This window comes from Heloderma suspectum, chromosome 1, assembly GCF_057233095.1.
Source record: "Heloderma suspectum isolate Gila_16-S chromosome 1, 16-S_ref, whole genome shotgun sequence".
NCBI lineage: Eukaryota > Metazoa > Chordata > Lepidosauria > Squamata > Helodermatidae > Heloderma > Heloderma suspectum.
Window position 1 is genome coordinate 190,191,784 of NC_139458.1, and position 19,545 is coordinate 190,211,328.

Sequence of the window (19,545 nt, forward strand, 5' to 3'; positions counted from 1 at the left end):
CCAGGAAGAATGCGGGGGTTGCCAGACAGGAGGAGAAACAAAGCGAGAGGCGCCTCTGGAGAGGGTCGACCGGCGTAGGCTCGCTGGAAGCAAAACGTGGGGGTGCGGATCTGCGGTGTAATTCTGAGGAATTAGGAGACGCGCGGAAGCAGTAAGATCGTAGTAAAATCAAAGAGGACAAACCGCCGATGAAAGTAATTTGAAACACAGAAGTAGTGCACCCCCAGAGCCCCTCCAATCCCCCGCCCCCACCCCCAAAATGGCCCCTACCCTGGAGTGCCTCGCAACAGCAAAGGCGCAATCGGAGGAGTCTCTAAGGCGGCGAGCTTATACTCTTCCCTGGCTGAGAGCAAGTCCCATGGAGCCCAATGTGGCTTACTTCTGAGTAGGCGTGTATTTATTTGCTGATTACATTTCTATACCCCGCAATAGCCGAAGCTCTATAAGGCTGCCGTTTGAGGCACACTTACCTGAGAGTAAGCCTCATTGGAAAAAATGGGACTGACTTCCGAATAAACCTGTCTCGGGAGGTGCCCTGAGGCTGCGTGCCTCCTTGGGCGCCTTTTCTTTCGAACAGGACGCGGCGCCCCATTGAACACGTGCATCGACTTGGCTGCACCAGGCATTTCAGATGCTTGCCTGCACTGGGAAGTCACCCCTTTTTTGTTTCATGAAGGCTGCGATCCTATGAACGCTTACTTAGGAGCAAGTCCACTAAGTGGAATTTCTTTCCACCCCAAGGAAAGGCGCAGGATCGAGCTACGATAGTAAATGACCGGCATGAAATCCCGAAGGGTTCGGGGGGAGGGGAAGAGTTGTATGCGGCCCTACATTTTGAATTCCTCTCCCCCAGCGGGTGAACGGTGAGATAAAATCTGTTGAAGACGGTGATTCTATTACTGAGTATGATCCAGGCAAAGTTGCGCTCTCCTTTCCTACTGGTTTCAGATTAATAGCCACGGTGCAGTCCAATCCTATATATGTTCACTCAAAAGGGTCCCCTTGTTTTCTGTTGGAGCTGACTTCCAAGTAAAATATGCATAGTAAGGCCCATTGAACATACCATGCATAAGTTAGTTGGCTGGTTATTGATTAGCTTTCTCCAATAATAAACAAATCACGGTACACTCCTGTGCATGTTTACTCAGAAGTAAATCGAACTGTGTTCAGTTCCAGAAAATAAACGACTGACAGCACAATCCTATCCTACACGTTTACTCAAAAGTTCAATGGGGCTTACTCCCAAGGAAGTGGGTATAGGATTGCGGGCTAAGCCTTCTCTTCAAGAAGGAAGGTGTGTTAAACCTTTCTGAAATTTCACACCGATGTAATGATAGGCTTGTAGCATTTTCTCTGCCATTTCAGACGTATTGTTTCTTTTTGTGAAGCAGTCCTGCTTAAATAAACCTTGCAGTGCTTCCTCGCTATTTCCCCGAGTTATTCGGCTTGTCAGGTGGTCGTCCTCTAGGAAAGGAAGACAACATGAGGAAACTAGGGCGGGCAGAGAAATCGCTTTTAAAACCCGTCCGGATCCACCACCGAGATAAGCAGTAGTTGAACTGAAGAGAATTGACATCCCGATCAGGACGTTTCACCAAAATCAAAGAGGCACTTTTTTCGAAGGAAATATGGTTAGGATTGGAATGTCACTGAGTTCAGGAGATCATGGTTCCGAGTGACCCATATCCAGCCAGCTCAAGAAAAACATCAATGAGGCTGCAATCCTGTACATAGTTGCCTGGGAGTAAGTCTCATTGAACTCAATGGGACTTACTCAGTAGAGACTGGTGGCTCCGATGTCAGTGGGGCAGTGAATCCGCTCCAGGTTCCAGTCAGAACTCTAAAGGAGCTATCTAAGATGCAGAGCAGAACTTCTTTAGAGTTCTGACTGGTTCTTACTGAAACCTGAAGTAGATGCACCACCTCACTGACACTGGAGCTACCAGCCTCCACTGCACTTCTGCGTAGACATGCCAAGGACTGCACTGTTAGTGAAGTATAATGGTGCAGCGTCCCGAGTATTCATACTTTATATTGCTAAACTGAACCTTCCTCACCCTCTGTAGCTAAAATTAGTTTTCTGCAAAGAGTTTAATGGTTTTAAACCAGTAATATTATTTCCAAATGTAGGAGATTAGGACTGGAGATAATAATCAGCTACATGCTAGTTACCTGCTATGAGCCAGTAGTAGATGCTGCTGCTGCTAAAAACACTAACACCATCTCGGGCTACGTCATGAATAGTTCCTGCTTCATTCAGCACTGGTCAGGCTGCATTTGGAGTACTGTGTCCAGTTCCAATAGCTACATTTTAAGAAGGACACTGACAAATGGGAGCATGTCCAGAGAAGGGAGGCCAGGATGGTGAGGGGTCTGGAAATTAAATCTTATGAGGAATGGTTGAAAGAGCTGGGCATGTTTAACCTGGAGAAGAGAAGCTGAAGGCAAGGCAGTCATACAAAAGCTGGAGCAGAGTAGTTGACTGTTGCTCCAGGGGGCAAGACTAGAACCAATGGGTGGAAATTTTAGGGAAACATTAGCAGAAACCACCTATTAGGAGAAACCTATTTGCAAGAGCTGTTTGACAGTGGAGCAGGTTTTTGCCTCAGGAGATGGTGGGCTCTCCTTCCTGGAAGTATTTAAACAGAGGCTGGACAGTTCCCACATTGAGCTGAGGGTTGGACTACATGGCCTCCAAGGTCCTCCTCCAACTCCTTGATTCTAACTGATCACTGAAATCACTAATTGCAGATTACATGTAGACTTCTATCCAGGACTTGGGTCCACCTGAAAGTGCAGCTAGCAGTGTTCTAAACAATCCTATACATAGAATTGTAGACTTGGGAGAGTACTCAAAGGTCGCCTAGTCCAACTCCTTGCTGATGCAAGAAACCTGAGAGGTGGGCATCCAGCCTCTGTTTAAAAACCTTTCATGAAGGAGAATCTGCTGGCTTCTCAGGCAGTCTGTTCTACTGTGCAACTGCTCGTGCTGTCAGGAAGGTCCTCCTAATGTTTAACATAAATCCCTTTTCTTGTAATTGGAGAACCCACCAGTTGAGCTCCTACCCTCTGGAGAAACAGAAAGCAAATTTGTTCCATCATCTATGTGACAACTGTTCAGATATTTGAAGATGGCTATTATTTAGCTAGTTTCTCAGTCACCTCTTCCCCAGGCTACATATACCAACTCCTTCAGCCTTTCCCATAGAGCTTGTTCCCTAGGCCCCTCGTCTGAACTGCACACACACACACAAAATTACATCCCATCCTTTATTTACTTACTTTTTTATTTATAGAACTCCTATACCTTTCTCAAACCAACCAAAGCAGTTTACAAAAAGTCCAGAACATAAAACCCACAATCAAATGAAAATAAAGTAAAACATTAAGAACAACAATATTCAACGCCATTAAAAACCATAACAATGATTTAACTTAGGAGGAAGTTTAGTCCCATGAATTCCAACAGGGCTTCTGACTTCCCAGTCAGTATATTCAGGAGCCAGGAGAGGTCAAGCCAGATTTCCTACTTGACTGGCCTTCTGCCATCCCCCAGTCTGCTCGGTCTGCTTTGTAATACCATCTAGCTTGCAAGCTGTTTCTGTTCTTCTCTCTTCTAAAGCCTCTGTGGAACTGGCAGAACCACTGGTGGTGTTTGGAACAGTTTCGGCTCCTGCTGCAACAGATTTGGCGAGGGCTTCAAGGACCAGGGGATGGATGGACACAAGTTTGAGCAACTGGGGAGCAGATAGCAGAAGAAGATAAATCCCAATTAAGCACAGTCATTCAACAGCAATAGTCCCTGGGAAGGAGGCTGCCTTTGCCAACCTGGCTTTGAACGGCATGCATTCAGACTATGCCTGAGGGGGTTAGTCAAAGCTGGAGGACTGAATGGGCAAATCATTGCAAGCCTTCTCGTAAAGTTATTTACAGAGGAGAAGGGAAGGGGGTCTCACTGTGCACCCCATCTTTAAATCCTCGAAGTGAATGATTTGTCTCTAAAGGCGCAATCCTATACCTGTTTAGACCACACACACAAAAAGTCCTACAGCTCCCAGCATTCCCCAGCTAGCAGTGCTGGCTGGGGACTGCTGAGAGCTGTAGGACTTTTTTCTGTCTAAACATGCGTAGGATTCTGCCCTAAATGGAGTTCGAGTAATGAGAGATGGGAGGTTTCTTCTCCATAGCTTTGCTCCATTTTATACATTCCACAGAGTCAAGGGATAAAACTTTCCCTAGGCTGTACTACTTCAGGTGGTGGTGGCTGCAAGTTTGAGTGACTCCCCACCCCCACCCCACCCTGTGGTAGAGTCCAGGACAAGCGCTGGCACTTCATCCTGCTGAATGTATAAACTGGTCCTTACTCTTTCTCTGCCCCATCCTGGGCACATGAGCATACCGTGACACAATCCTACGCGTGTTTATTTGGAAATAATTCCTACCTCATTTAATGGAGCTCACTTCTGGATAAGAATGCATGGAATTGCAGCCTCCACTCCTAGAGTAATTTACCTGTTGCAATCTTAAACATTGTGTTGTTCCCTCAATTGGGGTGACAAACAGTTTGATTCCCCCTCCCCTACATACTCATCCAGCCTCTCATTGTATGCCTGGTGAAGGTTCTGTGTTGGGCTCTCATGGCATTTTTCCAGATTAATGAACGTGCAGTACCCCACTCTAGTAATTTTTGTGGTGCACAAGTGCAGATCTCTTTACTCTGGGATACCACACTATCACATCTACGTCTTTCATTTTGGAAGTATCCCTGAGATGGAACCCCACCTATTCGGATCACCATAAAATAAGTATGAGAGTCAACTTACAATCAAAAACAGATGAGATCTTGATGCTAGATCCTTTCATTTAAAACACAAAGCAGTCAACTATGCTAGTCTGTTGTCACAAACATAAAAATTAAAAAATGGCTATGTCCTTCCATGCAGTGTTAGGCTCCTTAACTGGCATTAAATTTGTGTGTCTCATACCACATTCTCCTCAAATCTACCACACTACTGCCAAACAGGTCCTGGGGCACCTTAAAGACTAACAGATTTTTTGTGGCATAAAAAGCTTATGCCACAATAAATCCATTGGCTGTAAAATGGCACAAGACTCTTGTTATTTTTTAAACTACACTTTGGGGGCATTTTATTAATAAATGACCACTGGCTTTTTCACAGCATAATTCGTTTTTCAGGTCACACAAAAAGCAAAGGTAGGCTGTTGGCCAAAGAACATTCCAAAATCGGTATCTCCATAATACTGTTGCTAGGCCAAGTCAAAGGTCACAAAATACTGTGCAAGCTTTCGAATTCTTCAGAACTCTTCATCAGGCAGGATGGAAAACAAAGTACACCCTTCCTTCTCCCATTTTAAAGGAAGAGAGGATCAAGGATGAATGGTTTACAAGCATTGTCACACAGGGCATTAAGTAAAAAGCATCTTTAAACCTCTCCAGGGTACTATCTGTGTGTGCAGATGTTCTTAAGATGGTGCAGAAAGCGGAAGAAGGGCATTTTGAAATCCAGTGGATGTTCTAGCCAATGTATGTTGTGCAAGGATATTTCAGAACACCAAAATGTCACTTTAGGTTGCAAGCCTATGGACATTTACTTAGGATAGGAGGAGCGGGCAAATTGTAGACCTCCAGATGTTTTGGCCTATAACTCTCATCAGCCTTAGCCAACGCAGCCAATAGTGAGGAATGATGGGAGTTGTGGGCCAAAACATCTGAAGGCCACAAGTTGCCCACCCCTGACTTAGGAGTGAACCTTACCGGGACGTTTCCAAATAAACCTTCAGAGGATCACTACAATGCAAACACTTGCAGAATGTATCATGCTTTAAGTCTTGCCCAAGGCCATCCAGAGAGTGCATAGCTAGGATGGGATTTGTAAGTATTCATCCCTACAAACTACACTGATAGAAATATTGCAGTTGTTGAAAGGCAGCTGCTCTTTGTTCATTTATTCTATTACAGTTATCTACATGCCTCCTTTCAGGATGAAAATCCTACCAAGGCGGCTTGGATTCCCAGCGTTCACCAGCGGTGCCAAAGCAACCAGGGCGGCAGCCTCTCGGGACGCTCCTCACGCATCCGGCGCTGGCGAGGGAACAGCAGCACGAGGAGAGGCGCCCCTCCACTCTCGCGTCACCGCGTGGCCCCGGGGCAGTCCGCGGAGCGCCTTTGTGCGACCGCGTGGCAGGCGCGGCGCGCCTTCATCCAGCCAAACGAGCCTTGGAAAGGGCGCCAGATTGTAGCCAGCAGGCCCGAGGTGAATCACCGAGCGAGCAACGCAGCTCTTCCTTATCACTGAGGGAAGCGGGTTTTTTTTTTCTAGTGGGGAAAGAAGGCGAGAAAGGCGGGAGGAGGGAGGGGAGGAGGGCGGGAGGCGTGTTCCTTGCTGGGAGCAGGCCCGCCGGGGGAGGCAGGAGGGCGAACGGGGGATCGGTTCTATTAAGAGTTCATCAATCACGCCGCGTGTGCACTTTTCACTCGACAGTGGTCCCTCCTCCTTCCGCTCCAGTCCCGGGCCAGCTGGGATTCGACCAGAAAGCACAGCCAGCCAGGGCTAGGCGGAATTTACCTCTAATATTTACGGACTAACCGCTGGGCTGCCAGCAGAGAAGCTGCAACCGGATCCTCCTGCTAACACAAAACAACGGGGAAATGGGCGAGAGGGGAGAAAAGATCTGCTCGTTAACAGGCCTTGCCAGCTTCGTCTGAGCGCTCTCATCTTTCACCCGCGAAACTCGCCACCACTGTAAAAAGCAAACCCCGGGCAGCCCACTGGGACTGGGAGGCCCTTATCAGGAAAAGGAAGACTTACAATGCAATCCTATGCATATTTAGACAGAACAAAGTCCCCCAACTCCCAGTATGCCCCATCTAGCATGGCTGGCTGGTGCTTGCTGGGAGTTGTAGGGCTTTGTTCTGCCTAAATATGCATGGGATTGCACCTTTACAGTGCAATCCTATGCATACCTATTCAGAAGTATGTCCCATTGAATTCAATGGGACTTACTTCCAGGTAAATGTGTATAGGACTGCTGCCTTAAAATTAGTGTTGGCCTCTTATAGGCATCTAATCTTTCTACACCTACATTCCCCCGACATTAAGTCCCATTGATTTAAATAGGTCGATTCTAAGTATAGCTAAATCTGGACCCGATGCCTGAATTTTCCTAAAGCTGTATAGAAAATTAAGGTACCAGGAACCATCGTGTGATGTTCCCTGTGCCCAAGTAACAGAGGAGCAACTGCTTGAACTTCTTTTTCCTGCTCTGCAATTCCTAACAGGAGGAGGAACAGCCTAGGTGACCGCGATTGCTGCAGTACCTGAGTTCACACACTGGGAGTGCTAGATAGTCACTCCTTTCGCAAAGTTCCAAATTCTGTATTTTGGCAATACCTTTGTTGGGCCAACTAAAAAATGAAAAAAAGCGTGCAAGCTTTCGAGTAATCTGGAATTGTTCATCAGGCAACATGGTAAACCATATACAATATCACACTGGGACTGCAGGAGGTTTGCTGTTGATAGAAAAAACAATATCAAAGATTCCACCAGACATTACCAAGGCCTTGGGGATGCCTGAAATAACTTTGGCAGTCTTCACCATTGAGTTAAGTGGATTTGGAATATATTTTTAACCTACACATCAGGAAAAATGTGCAGACTCCAAGAGCAGCTCAGTAGTGGAATACTGTGCTAAAGGCAGGAGTAGACAGACTTCAGGCTTGCAGGACCTACTTTGTTTTTTACTAGAACCCCAAAATCCACCAACTGGATGGAGCCTGGTGCAAAAGAAGACATACCCTTAGAATTAAAGAATTTTGAGCTCAGGAATTTGTTTTCAGTACCAAAACTGGAGCTCACAATCCTTCCACATGCACCAATCTACTCCCTGGTTACCCCAAGCTTTCTTCATTTCAGCAGTACAATTTAGGGCTGGAGGGGAGTCGTATTGTTACTATTAGTATTAAATAATTGGGAGTCAGAAATCCTCACTGATACTGCAAATCACTCAGAGGTTTACTAGTAGAACCAGAGATATAGTCTAGGGAACTTAAAACATTTCCTTCCCTGGAGATCTTCAAGGAAAGCCTAGACTGGAATGTTCTGAGAATGCTGAAACATCAGGTATCACGCTTAAGACACGATGTTAGGCTACATACCTATTGAGTTTCCCCCTCTGTGAAACTCTAGTCTCATTCTCAGATGTCACATTTTCCATCTGAGATCCAACATTGGATAAGTAAATGCTGAAGGATGAGATGACAATTAGCATTTTAATTTCCCTCCAGCCAATACTTGAAAATAAATATATTACATTTTGCAGAACTGAATCTTTTCCAAACTATGGGAGAGAATGAGAAAAAGAATAATTGAGCTCTAGAGATAAAGCTCAAAAGAAATATTGCTAGCGTAAGTAATCCAGGCCCAGTTCCACTGTTTAAAAATAAGTCCCTTGTTTAGTTTACATGTCCATGGTAGTAAATGGTGCTTGCATTTTGCAAGCATGCATACATTCATTCCTAGCTTCTTCTGGAAATATGCCATCAATCCAATAATAAATGTCAGTGTGTGAAGTGGGACCCGTCAAACCTTTCCATTTTGTCACAAGCATGAGTTGCCCTGGTGTCACAGTGCTGTCCAGCTAGCACAGCAAATTCCCCTTCTCCAATACAAGGCTAGTTTAAAGGTGTGAATGGGGAACTTCCACACACATGGTTTGACCTTCTGCTACAGTGAGGGCAGTGCTGATGATATACCAAGTAACGTTTCCGCCTTTAAAGAGTCAATATAGTCTATTTATTATACAGCTGTAGGCAGAACAGAGTTCAAGCCTTACCTTTTTTTTTGTATCATTGTAGAGCCTGGGGTAAGCCACCTTCTCTCTGCCAGTTGTAAAATGTGTGTGTATGTTGTAGGGGAGTAACCCTGATGTACCTTATAGGGTTATTTCAAAGGTAAACCATGGTAAGGTCTATGGTGCACTTTAAAAAATAAGAGTGTTATGTTCTTTAATATTATTAATACAAAAGAAGACATACCAAGCCCATTAAGTAGGTTGGGCTATTAATTCCTAAAACATTGTTACAAATAATTTTAAAAAGTAGCCGTGTTTGTAGGCTGTAGCAAAAGCATCAAACACTCTTGGGTATCTCAAAGACTAACAGACTGGTAAGGCTGATTCCATTAGCATGGTGGCCCTAACATTAGGCAGAGTAACGTGGCCTCTTATATCTTGAAGAGGCACCTCGGGCAGCTGATCTGTAGTGTCATGAAAGAGTAGCAAATGTTTTGGTATAGAGGGTGCAATCCTATCGGGATAGGCAGCCGCCTCCGAACTCAGAGGCGACTGCCTATCCAATGCAGGGCAGGAGCAGCGTGGAGATCATCCCCTCCACGCTTCAGCCACCCTGCATTCACAGCTAGACAGCTGATTTCGGCTGTCTAGCCACGGGGAGGCATAGTGGGGAGTGGGGGGACGCTGGATGACGCACAGGAAGTGTCAGAACAGCACTTCCGCCTGCCCCCCCAGGAATGCCCCACTTTCATCACTCTACACCCCTCTTATGAGCGTGGAGCATGGGGCCGATCCACGCTGCCTACGAGGCAGCATGGTAGGGGGTGGAGGTCGGTTCTCGTAGAACCATCCTATCCTATGGCCGCTAGCTGTCGACTAGCGGCCATAGGATTGTGCCCTTAATTTATTGTTGTTGTATTTGTACTCCCAGGGAGAGTACTTATGGGTTCTGAAATAACTTGGCCAGCCTTGGTACTGTGCACCTTGACTTGGGGTTGTGGGGGAGCCATTTGTTGTTTTGCTTCAGACACCAAAATGTCTTGGGCTGATCCTGAGGTAAGGCTAATTACCCTGTTCATCCTCCAACATTGTGTAGGCCTTCAGTGCCCTTCTGTTATCTATATATGACAACTGGATCAGTTTTGTGCAAAGAAATAAGTGAACACAAATCTAACATAAGAAATGGTAACATTCAGACACCAGTGGGAGTACATTTCAGTCTACTGGGACAGTCTGAGGCTAACCTAAAAGTCACTATTCTTAAACAAAACAGAAAAGTCGGACTCCTATATCTATATGAAGCCATTGAGAGAGATCATTAGGAGTTTTGGGGTGGGGTGTCACCAGTACGCTGATGATGCTCAGCTCTTCTCCTTGTCATCAGAGTCAGCTGGGGCAGTGAAGGTGCTGGACCAGTGCCTGGAGGCTGTAATGGCCTGGATGAGGGCCAATAAACTGAAGCTGAATCCTGACAAGATGGAAGCTTTGTGGATTGGTGGGTCCCAAGTCTGGGAATTGGGTAAGTGACCTGTCCTGGATGGGGTTGCACTCCCCCTGAAGGAGCAGGTGCGTAGCTTGGGAGTACTCCTAGATGCATTCCTGTCTTTGGAGTCCCAGGTGGACTCCGTGGCTCAGAGTACTTGGGGCCAGCTTTGGCTGATCCTCCAGCTACAGCCTTTCCTGGACAGGGATAATCTAGCTACAGTAGTGCACACGCTGGTAACTTCCCAATTAGACTACTGCAATGCACTTTGCGTGGGGCTGCCCTTGAAGATGACTCAGAAGTTGCAGCTAATGCAAAATGCAGCAGCTAGACTGTTGACTGGAACATCTCATAAGGGTCATATAACACCAGTTTTAAAGGAATTGCACTGGCTGCCAATATGCTTCTGGTCAGAATTCAAGGTGATGACATTTAAAGCCCTAAGCAGCTTGGCACCTCGATATTTGAGGGAGCGCCTCTTCCTATATATGCCGGCCTGATGACTGAGATCTATTGGAGAGGCCCTCCTCTATGTCCCACCAGTGGAAGACATATACTACAGTGGGACATGGGAGAGGGCCTTCTCTGCTGTGGCACCCCAGTTGTGGAATGCCCTCCCCTTGGAGGCCCAATTGGCGCAGACATTGGTTTCATTTCAGCACCAAGTTAAAACATGGCTTTTCACCAAAGCATCTGAGGGCTAATTGAACTCCCTAAGTTACACACGCTTTTAACTGTTTGTTTTAGATTTTTAAATTGGTATTAGCTTGCTTAATGTTTTAATATGTTTTTAGCTGTTTAAATTATTTGTTTTATACTGTTTAAATTAATTTTATCAGTACACCGCCCTGAGATCTTAATATAAGGCAGGATGCAAAAGTTTTAAATAAATAAATAATAAATAAGTTTTAAAATGTCAATTTGGTTTTTTTTTTAAGGCCAATGTGTTCTTCAGTAAATTGAGCCTCTTTATAGGGTAATTACATTTCCAGTCCCTATGTTTCAACAAAACATAATTTTGATTTTTTTAAATTATGCTCCTGCTCATTAATTTTTTCTTTGATAAACATGTCTCAATCCCATTGGACTGATAATTTTTGGTTATTTGTTTGATGTGAGAATTAGGGCAGTGGGGAAAGACTGCTCTTGAAGACAGACATCAGGAACACAAAGAAAAGAACAACTGTTGCATACCCTTGCTCTTTGTGAGGTTCCCCGTTTGTGTTGGTATGTGTTTGTGTACGTTTGGGGGAGATTTTTTAAATTCTAGGTTTTTGCTTACACTCCATTTATTCTTTAGGAAGAGGTTTTGATTTTATATCATTTGTTTTAATTTCTACGAGTTCCTTTGAATATTTAATGCATGGACAGAGAAGATGCAAATTTATACACACACTCAAATGTAGATGCCTAATATTACGCCACATTACCAGAAGCATTCTGGGTTTTTGTTTTTAGCAAATAAGGCAGTATATACATGCTATAATAAATAAATCAGCAATGCCAGGGAAACAGATATGCTTCAGGTTGGCCTACAGCTATTCCAGCCCTCATTGCTTGCTCCAAATGTCAGAGCTGATCAGATGGCCCTGATCTACACATGTCATAGAACGAGGATGCAGAACTTCTTTCAGTCCGAAGGCGAAATTCCATTTCAGTGATGATTTGAGGGGGCTGCATTCCAGTAGTGGGCAGGGTCAAAGGCAAATGGGGTGCAGCCAAAACACCAGCATATTTTCCTTAAAGCTTTTACTGCCAGTACCTAACCCATAGGAGAGGCATTTCAACTTTTTAGAATGGGGAAAAAACTGCACAAAAGCCAGAAAACCATTAAACAATTGGTGGTTGGATGGGAAGGGTGTGTGGCCATCTGGGAACCCCAGGAGAGCAGGATATCTTGAGGTCCTGCACCCCTGCCATAGAATGAAGTGATGGAACAGAGTGTACTACATCAAGAGACAAGTTTGTGAGGGGTGTCACTTTTTTTTTATGTTCTCCCTTCTTAAAACACATACAAACAACCTCTCTGCAAGTAGAAAACTAGTGCAGCAGAGCATCAGTTGGACTAAAACCTTAATCTTAGTGGGGAGTGTTTTTTTAAAAATGGGAACATTAAAAAAAAATGACACATAACCCATTCTAGTCGACCCTGCCACCTCATTCCGCTGCACATGTAGAGCAGACCTGTGTGGCTCTCTTACATGGAATTCCACAGACGTTTTGTGCATTCCTTCCACTCCGTGGGGCTGTTCGCATGTAACGCCAAGCCATCGTGGATTTCCCCACTTAGCAGAGTGTGCCAGCTGCCATTTTGAATATGCAAGCGGTGGTGTGCTCACAGCAGGCCATGTTGTGCGGACCCGGTGTGGTGGGTTGTTTGAGGGGGTAGACAACCCTTGAATAAGCCATGGATTGTTTTAGGGTTATCTGAGGGTTATCTTCCCCCTCAAGCAATGCACCACACCAGGTTCACATGACATGGCAAACCATGACATACAGGGGCGCCCATGTGCGCCATGCAAAAAGGGTGCCTGTGCTGTGGGCACCTGATATGACCTCCCCGACAGCTAAATTAAGCCACGGTGGGCTGTCATGTCATTCAAATCAGGTCAAAGTCTGTTCTGAATTCCTGCCTATACAGCCTTGAGTGGGCCCGTCCTGCCTGAGCTCCTCTCTTCCCTTCTGTTCCTGTTCTGGGAACTTTCATGCTGTGACTTCTTCTGACTTCCAGATGGATTTGAATGATTCTTCACATATAAACGGCATGTTTTTGCAGTAGGACACATACGGATGGTCTTTCTGTTAGGCAGAGTGAGGTGGCTGCAGACTGCGGGAGCAGGAAGCAGCAGCAAGGTGTTGGAGGACAGAATTGTGTGTGTGTGTGTGTGTGTGTGTGCGCGCACGCATGCGCATGACTGCATGCCACGCAGCCTGCCCTGCACCCGTTAAGCTAGCTTGCTGCCCCCAGGTGCGGTGGAGGTCACTGTCATTGTACTAAGATTCAGCTGCACTCCAGCCAGCTTTGGTACATGAAGGGGGAGGAAGGACACCATGTTCTCTTCGCTTCAGGTAGCAAAAAGCCTTGGGCTCACCCCGAGGACACTGTGGTGACTCAGATGTTGTAGACAATCCAGGTGTCATTGTTCCTGCTGCTGCAAAAAAGAAATTTCACGTTTACATGTGCTAATATGGCAAAACTGGTTTGTTGGGGAAAAGAGATATCCCCCTCACCACCACCACCACCACCTCTAGCCCCTACTTCTACTTCTAGTTCCGTTTTTACTGTGCTTGTGACATCACTTGTGACACATTAATCCTCTTCCTTCAAACCATTTTGGATCTTTTTTAAAGCTTTTCTTTCTTACTGAGGCCTTGTTTTTACCACTGCAGGGAAAATATTAACCAATGGCTCCTTTTCCTCCCACTTCCCATCTCGGCAAGAACCACTCACCATTTGTACTTTTTCTTTAAAAAAAATTATATCCAAATCCTTCTCCAGCACCAAAATATCTGAGCTTCCTGTATTTAAAGAAAAGTTAGATCTGATCTAGCCCCCTGTAGAGTTTACATCCCTGCAGTCTTAAAGGAGAAAGAAATAATAATAATTTCTGACCTAAATATGCCACTAGTGAGATGCATCCAATTTTAAATCTAACACAATAACAATACCCATTACAAATGTATCAGAATTGGCATTAGAACTACATATGTTCTTCAATCCCACAAATTTAGTTAAAGACTGTTTTGGATTACCACTCTGACGATGGTTAGGATGGGAACTAATAAAAAATTTAAGAGAAAATTGCACCCATTTATCATACCCATTGTAAAGTTACAGCAAAGCCAGGGTTCACCCTGAACTATTTCTGGTGTGGTTAAGGATACAGTGTTTTCTGTCTCTAAGGGTGCAATCCTATGCATGTTTAGACAGAAAAATGTCCCACAACTCCTAACATTCCCCTGGGAATCCCATGGCATGGACTTTTTTCCGTCTAAACACACATGGAAATGTGCCCTAAAAGCTGTCAGAAATTAATGCTGGCCACATTACTATCCCCATAAAGAAAATATTACTATAGCCAACTATTTTATAGTCTTCTGTTCATTTTGTTAAAGCCTCATAATATTACTACAAACATTGCAAGTGATGGAAAAACCACAATTTGTGTGGCTTAATTTTAGCCAGGACTTTCTAGGATCCAGCCTCAGGAATTCTTTTTGGTGCCAGGATTCAGCCCCATGACAACTCTTAATAGAAGAGTTCAGACTAATAACTGCAGCCTGCCAAGCCACTTTTTGTGGTTCATCAGGCAGGCGCGCGCACTCACACACACCACCCAACTGTTGTCACCAAAAAAATCACAGTGGCACTGCCTGGTGTTAGCAGGGGAATCCCATCCTTATCCCATCTCTCATCAGATCTCCAATCTTTGATGAGAGACTGGAGATACAGGAAGGACTTGCTAGCACTAGCCAGGCTTGTATGTGTGCATGTGCAACCATGCGTGCATGTGCTGCAAACGCGCATGTGCAGCCTCCTGGCACCGCCCAGTGTGGCCCTCAGGTACCAAAAAGGTTTTGCAACACTAAGCCTTAGAGTATACGTCAATTGGATTTCCTGCATGATTAAAGTATTCCTGGGCAGGTGTAAAGTTCATTTTCCAATGAGTCAGAGAGTCCTCCCATATCAGGGATTAAAGGGAAGGGCTTCCAGATCAAAGGGTGCTTTTCCACAGAGAGATGAGCTCCAGACATTAAGTATTGATAGAAAGCAGTCCACAAACCATATTATGTTTTATTATCAAGTAGATAAAACTGGGCAGCTTGAAAAATATTTCAGCCTGAAGTGCCAACTTGTTTTTCACTGATTTAGTTAATTTATATTTATATAAATTAGAGCTGTGCACAAATGGCTTCTCAAAATTCTCCAGCCTATTTGTGGGCAGAGAAATTGGGGGGACAATTTCAATGACTTTCTCCTAGGGGAGGAGAGTTTCTCACAGATAGGGCTAACCATTGGCAGGGGTTGTAGCCCAGGTTCTTTCTTTTTTCCTAAGGGTTTTTGGTTTATTGCACTGCTTCTGCAAGTGGCAACAGCATCAAAACTTCCACTTTACTGAGGCAGCATTTTGAATTTCTTTTGCTGGTATTTTTGAGCTTACCGAATAACCGAGGGTGCTGTGTGTGTTTTCTCTCTCTATTACACATCTTTCCATTGTTCTGCAGCCTCCCAGGCCACCTGCACTTCCTGAACTGAAAAACCCCCATGCGAGGAATTGCCTCATGATGTCTTCCTCATGATGGCTTTAACTGATGTGCGGGAAGCCAAGGAGGCTACAGGCTGCCACAGAGATGACTGTATGATGATAGACAGGACACTCATGCACACTCCTCAGCCACCTCATAAGTAAGGTAAGCACAACAGCCCCAAATCCAACCCATGAGAATTTCTCTGAAATTTCTTCTCCTTTGAATTTCTTTTCAAAAGCAATTTCTTTTCTATCATATTGAATGAGAATGGTCGAAAAAAATATGGGAGAAATTTTAGGCACAGCACTAATATAAATATAAAATGATTTAGTCAATTTATATTTATATACCACTCATCCTCCTAAAGCAGTGTTGGGCAAATTGTGGCACTCCAGACTTTTGGCCTATAACTCCCTTCAGCACTCACCATTGGCTACGCTGCCTAAGGCTGTTGGATAGGCCAAAACATCTGGAGGGCCACAAGTTGCTGACCCCTGTCCTATGAGCTTATGGTGGCATGCATGAGTGGCTTTATTTCATTTTATCATCATGCAAACCCTGTGAAGTAAGTTAGGCTGAGAGACAGAGTGTCCAGTCCAAGATCACCCAGTCATCTCCCAAGTCTCAGTCCAATACTCTATTACACCACACTGATTCAAACTTTTGCTATATTTTTCTTCTCATTGGACAATTTCAGCCATAAACAAGTCAGGTAAACCAAAATTACCAAATTAAATTACATCAGTTTAACTTTTTGGTAGATCACAGGCTTATAGTAGTGGTGGGCAGCCACATCTGGCCCTCATGGGATCCTAATCCTGCTCTCTGGAGTTCCCCAGATGGCCCCATCCCCTTTCCTCCAACCACCAATCATTTGGTGGTTTCCCAGGTTTTGTGTAGTTTTTCCCCCCATTCTAAGAGGTTGAGATGCCACTCCTAAGGCTTAGCTGCTAACAGAGCATTAAATGAAAATATACTGGCATTTTTGGCCCCACCTCTTTAGCCTTAGGCCCTGCCCATGACTGGAATGCAACCCCCAAGAGCTTTTCTGAAATGGAATTTGGCCCTTGGGTTGGAAGAGTTTCCCCACCCCTGGTTTACAGCCTAATCCTATCTATGATTACTCAGAATCAAGTCCCACTGAATTAAATGAGGATTACTTCCATGTAAGTGTGCATAACACTTTAATCCTAGGGCTTAAATTGTGTGCACATTTACCTGGGGTGGGGAACAGGTCCCACTGAACATAGTGGGATTATTTCTGAGTGCACTTGTATAGGATGAGCTGCAAGCCTGTGTGCACTTACCTGGGAGTAAGTCTCATTGAAATAGTGGGGCAGTTCCAACCAAACTTGCACAGGATTAAGCTGTATAGGTTTTCAGTACACTGTGTCTTGGATTTTGACCCAACCCTCTTTTGGCATGATTAAAACTATCATTTTTAAACCACATAGGCCACATGATAGAGTTTTGTGGAATCTTAAAACTGAGGATCTGAATTTAGCCTCAAAGCAGAATTTTACCATTAGAAGTGCTGAAAGGTTTTCTGTTGGTTTGTGTATTTACTATTTACTGCCATTTACAAATTGCAGGAGAATGCAGCATGGTCTTACCTTGCTTCTCTCTGATACTCACGACAGAGAGTGCTCCAACAGCAGAAGCCACCTCCTGATCTATTTTGCAGCTTTGCTCACATTCTCACCTAGCCTGCTCTTTCCTGCATGGTAAAAGGGAAGGGAATTCCTTGGGGGAATCTGACTCGATGCCATTACATGCCACAAGCAATTTCTCTATCTAAATGCTCTCTATCTTGTGGCCTTTAGTTTCTTTTACTTGCATGACAGTTTGAATCTAGCTCTTTGAAAAACAAAACCCGGGGCACCAGAATGACAGCAGTGCCTGAAATGACAGAAGAGTTGTGTGAGACTTTGGGCCACGCTCCTCAACCCTCTAGATTCACTGGGCCTAGTGGGAATACTTGGAAGTAAGTAGCATCACTTGCAGTCTTAGTCATATAAAGAGTGTACCATATATTGACTTACAGCCTAACCCTAAACCTACTACTAAAAAATAAATCCTGACTGAGATAATTGGAAACCACTTCCTAGTAGAAAGGAAGTCAGGGCAGTATGCCAGCTAAAAGCTTGAGTAGCAGCTCAAAAAGTTGCTGTTTGAAAAAAAAAAAAAAGGCCTTAGGCAAGCCACTTTTGCTCCACTTCAGCACTGCATAAGCAACATGGGGGTGATAATACTGGTCTTATAGGGCTGTTGGAGGGGTTACAATGGACAGTATCCTACTTGTCACTTCGACTAATGTAAATTTTGTTGCGGTAGCATAAGTGACCTCCAGTGCAACACCAATAGCATTTGCTGGTGTGACAGGTTTTCCAGGGGAACCCATCACACCAGCAAGTGCTATTAGCATCGCTCTACAGGTTACTTATGCTAGTACAGGGTAATTTACATTAGTGGTAGTGTCAAATAGGATACTGCCCAATGATGTGAATCCTCTTAAGGCAGGGATGGGGGGGGGGGAACCTGGAGCCCTCCAGATATTGTTGGACTCCAATATGCTGGCTGAGGCTGATGGGAGTTGCAGTCCAACAACATATGGTAGGCCACAGGTTCTAAATGTTCTAAAGCATTATATGCATGCTAAATATTATTAGTATGGGTGCCCAGGATTGTAGCCTTATTTGCACGAAAAGAAGTCTAAAGCTATGATTGGCTCTTAGTGTAAGGTTGGCACCTTCCACTGCATCAGCATCCACAAATGATAAGTAATTATAATAGAGCTGAATGAGAATGGTCAAAAAAATGTGGGCGAAATTTTTGGCACAGCGCTAAATTATAATGACACGTCATCGTTCTATGCCTAAGACACTGTTAATTGACTGTCTGATCCTATGTTTACTCCAAAGGAAGTCCCACTATGCTCAATAGGGCTTGCTCCCAAGTAAGCATTAATAGGATGGTAGCTTTAAACTGAGACAGACTTCACCTGGGCTCAACAGCAGAACCTGGCAATATCAGAGCTCAGCCTGGAATGTGTGAAATAATAACAGAGAGCCTCTGAGCATATTTGGAGTACAGTACCATCCCTCACTATTGAAAAACTGCCAGTCCTCATGAGGGGAGGCTTTTAAGCAGGGTCCAGGACTTGCCTTTCAACCAGGCCTGACCTGTGGCAGGCCTCTTTTCCTTAAATTAATAACTGATGATGACTTCTCCAAGTACAAACTTACTCCTGGCTCACCTGCAGAGGCACCTGGATTCCAACAGGCCTCAAAAGAAGTGGTTAAGCATCAGAATTATCCTTTGGAAAAGGCTTTGTTATGATTTAGAACAGGGGTGCAGAGCCTCAGGCCCAGGGCCAAATCCGGCCCTCCTGTAGTCTCAATTTGGCCCTCCAGGGTTCCCCAGATGGCCATGCCCCATTCTCCTGGCCCCATCCTCCCCCACCCCAACCACCCATGAACTAGTGATTACAGGCTTCTGTGCAAGTTTTTCCCCATTCTAAACAGTTAGCATGCCACTCCTAAGGCTGAGGTGCTGGCAGGAAGAGCATTAAGCAAAATGTACTGGTATTTTTGCCCCTTTTGCCTTTGGTCCTGCCCACCACTGGAATGCAGCCCCCAAGAGCTTCTCTGAAACTGAACTTGAGCCCTTGGGCTGAAACAAGTTCAACACCCCTGATTTAGAAAACCAACCAGAATGGTTACTTGGGGGTTCCTTTGGTGGGGAGAGGAGAAAGATGGCATCTCAAAGTTTTCTTCTTTTGCAGGGAAAAAAGGGGCAAAGAGACACTTGAGCCATTTGAGAGTTTAGCAAATAAATGTATGATTTGTGATCCTGCTTCCTTCCTTTTCTACTATGCCAGCTGAAAGCAGTCATTAAGCTACAAGGCTGTTATTATTACCAAGGGAAACAAGGAAGCCCATTATCATCCTGAGGCCTCAAATTCACTTGTAAGGAGGACCCACAGAGCACTTACTGGCTGG

General features: G+C 44.8%; 1 protein-coding gene across 1 annotated transcript; it reads left to right on the plus strand.

Moving 5' to 3' along the window:
* Positions 1–8,345, plus strand: LOC146358552 (uncharacterized). Its single transcript, XM_084813727.1, has 3 exons — positions 1–194; positions 6,003–6,275; positions 6,504–8,345. Exons 1-3 carry the CDS (start codon positions 189–191, stop codon positions 6,591–6,593), a joined length of 369 nt encoding a protein of 122 aa, XP_084669853.1. The 5' UTR covers positions 1–188; the 3' UTR covers positions 6,594–8,345.
* The last annotated feature ends 11,200 nt before the right edge of the window (positions 8,346–19,545 follow it).

Coding starts and splice junctions, on each gene's coding strand:
- LOC146358552 (XM_084813727.1), top strand. Junction 6,276..6,503: donor TTGTAGCCAGCAGGCCCGAG/GTGAATCACCGA, acceptor TTCACTCGACAG/TGGTCCCTCCTCCTTCCGCT.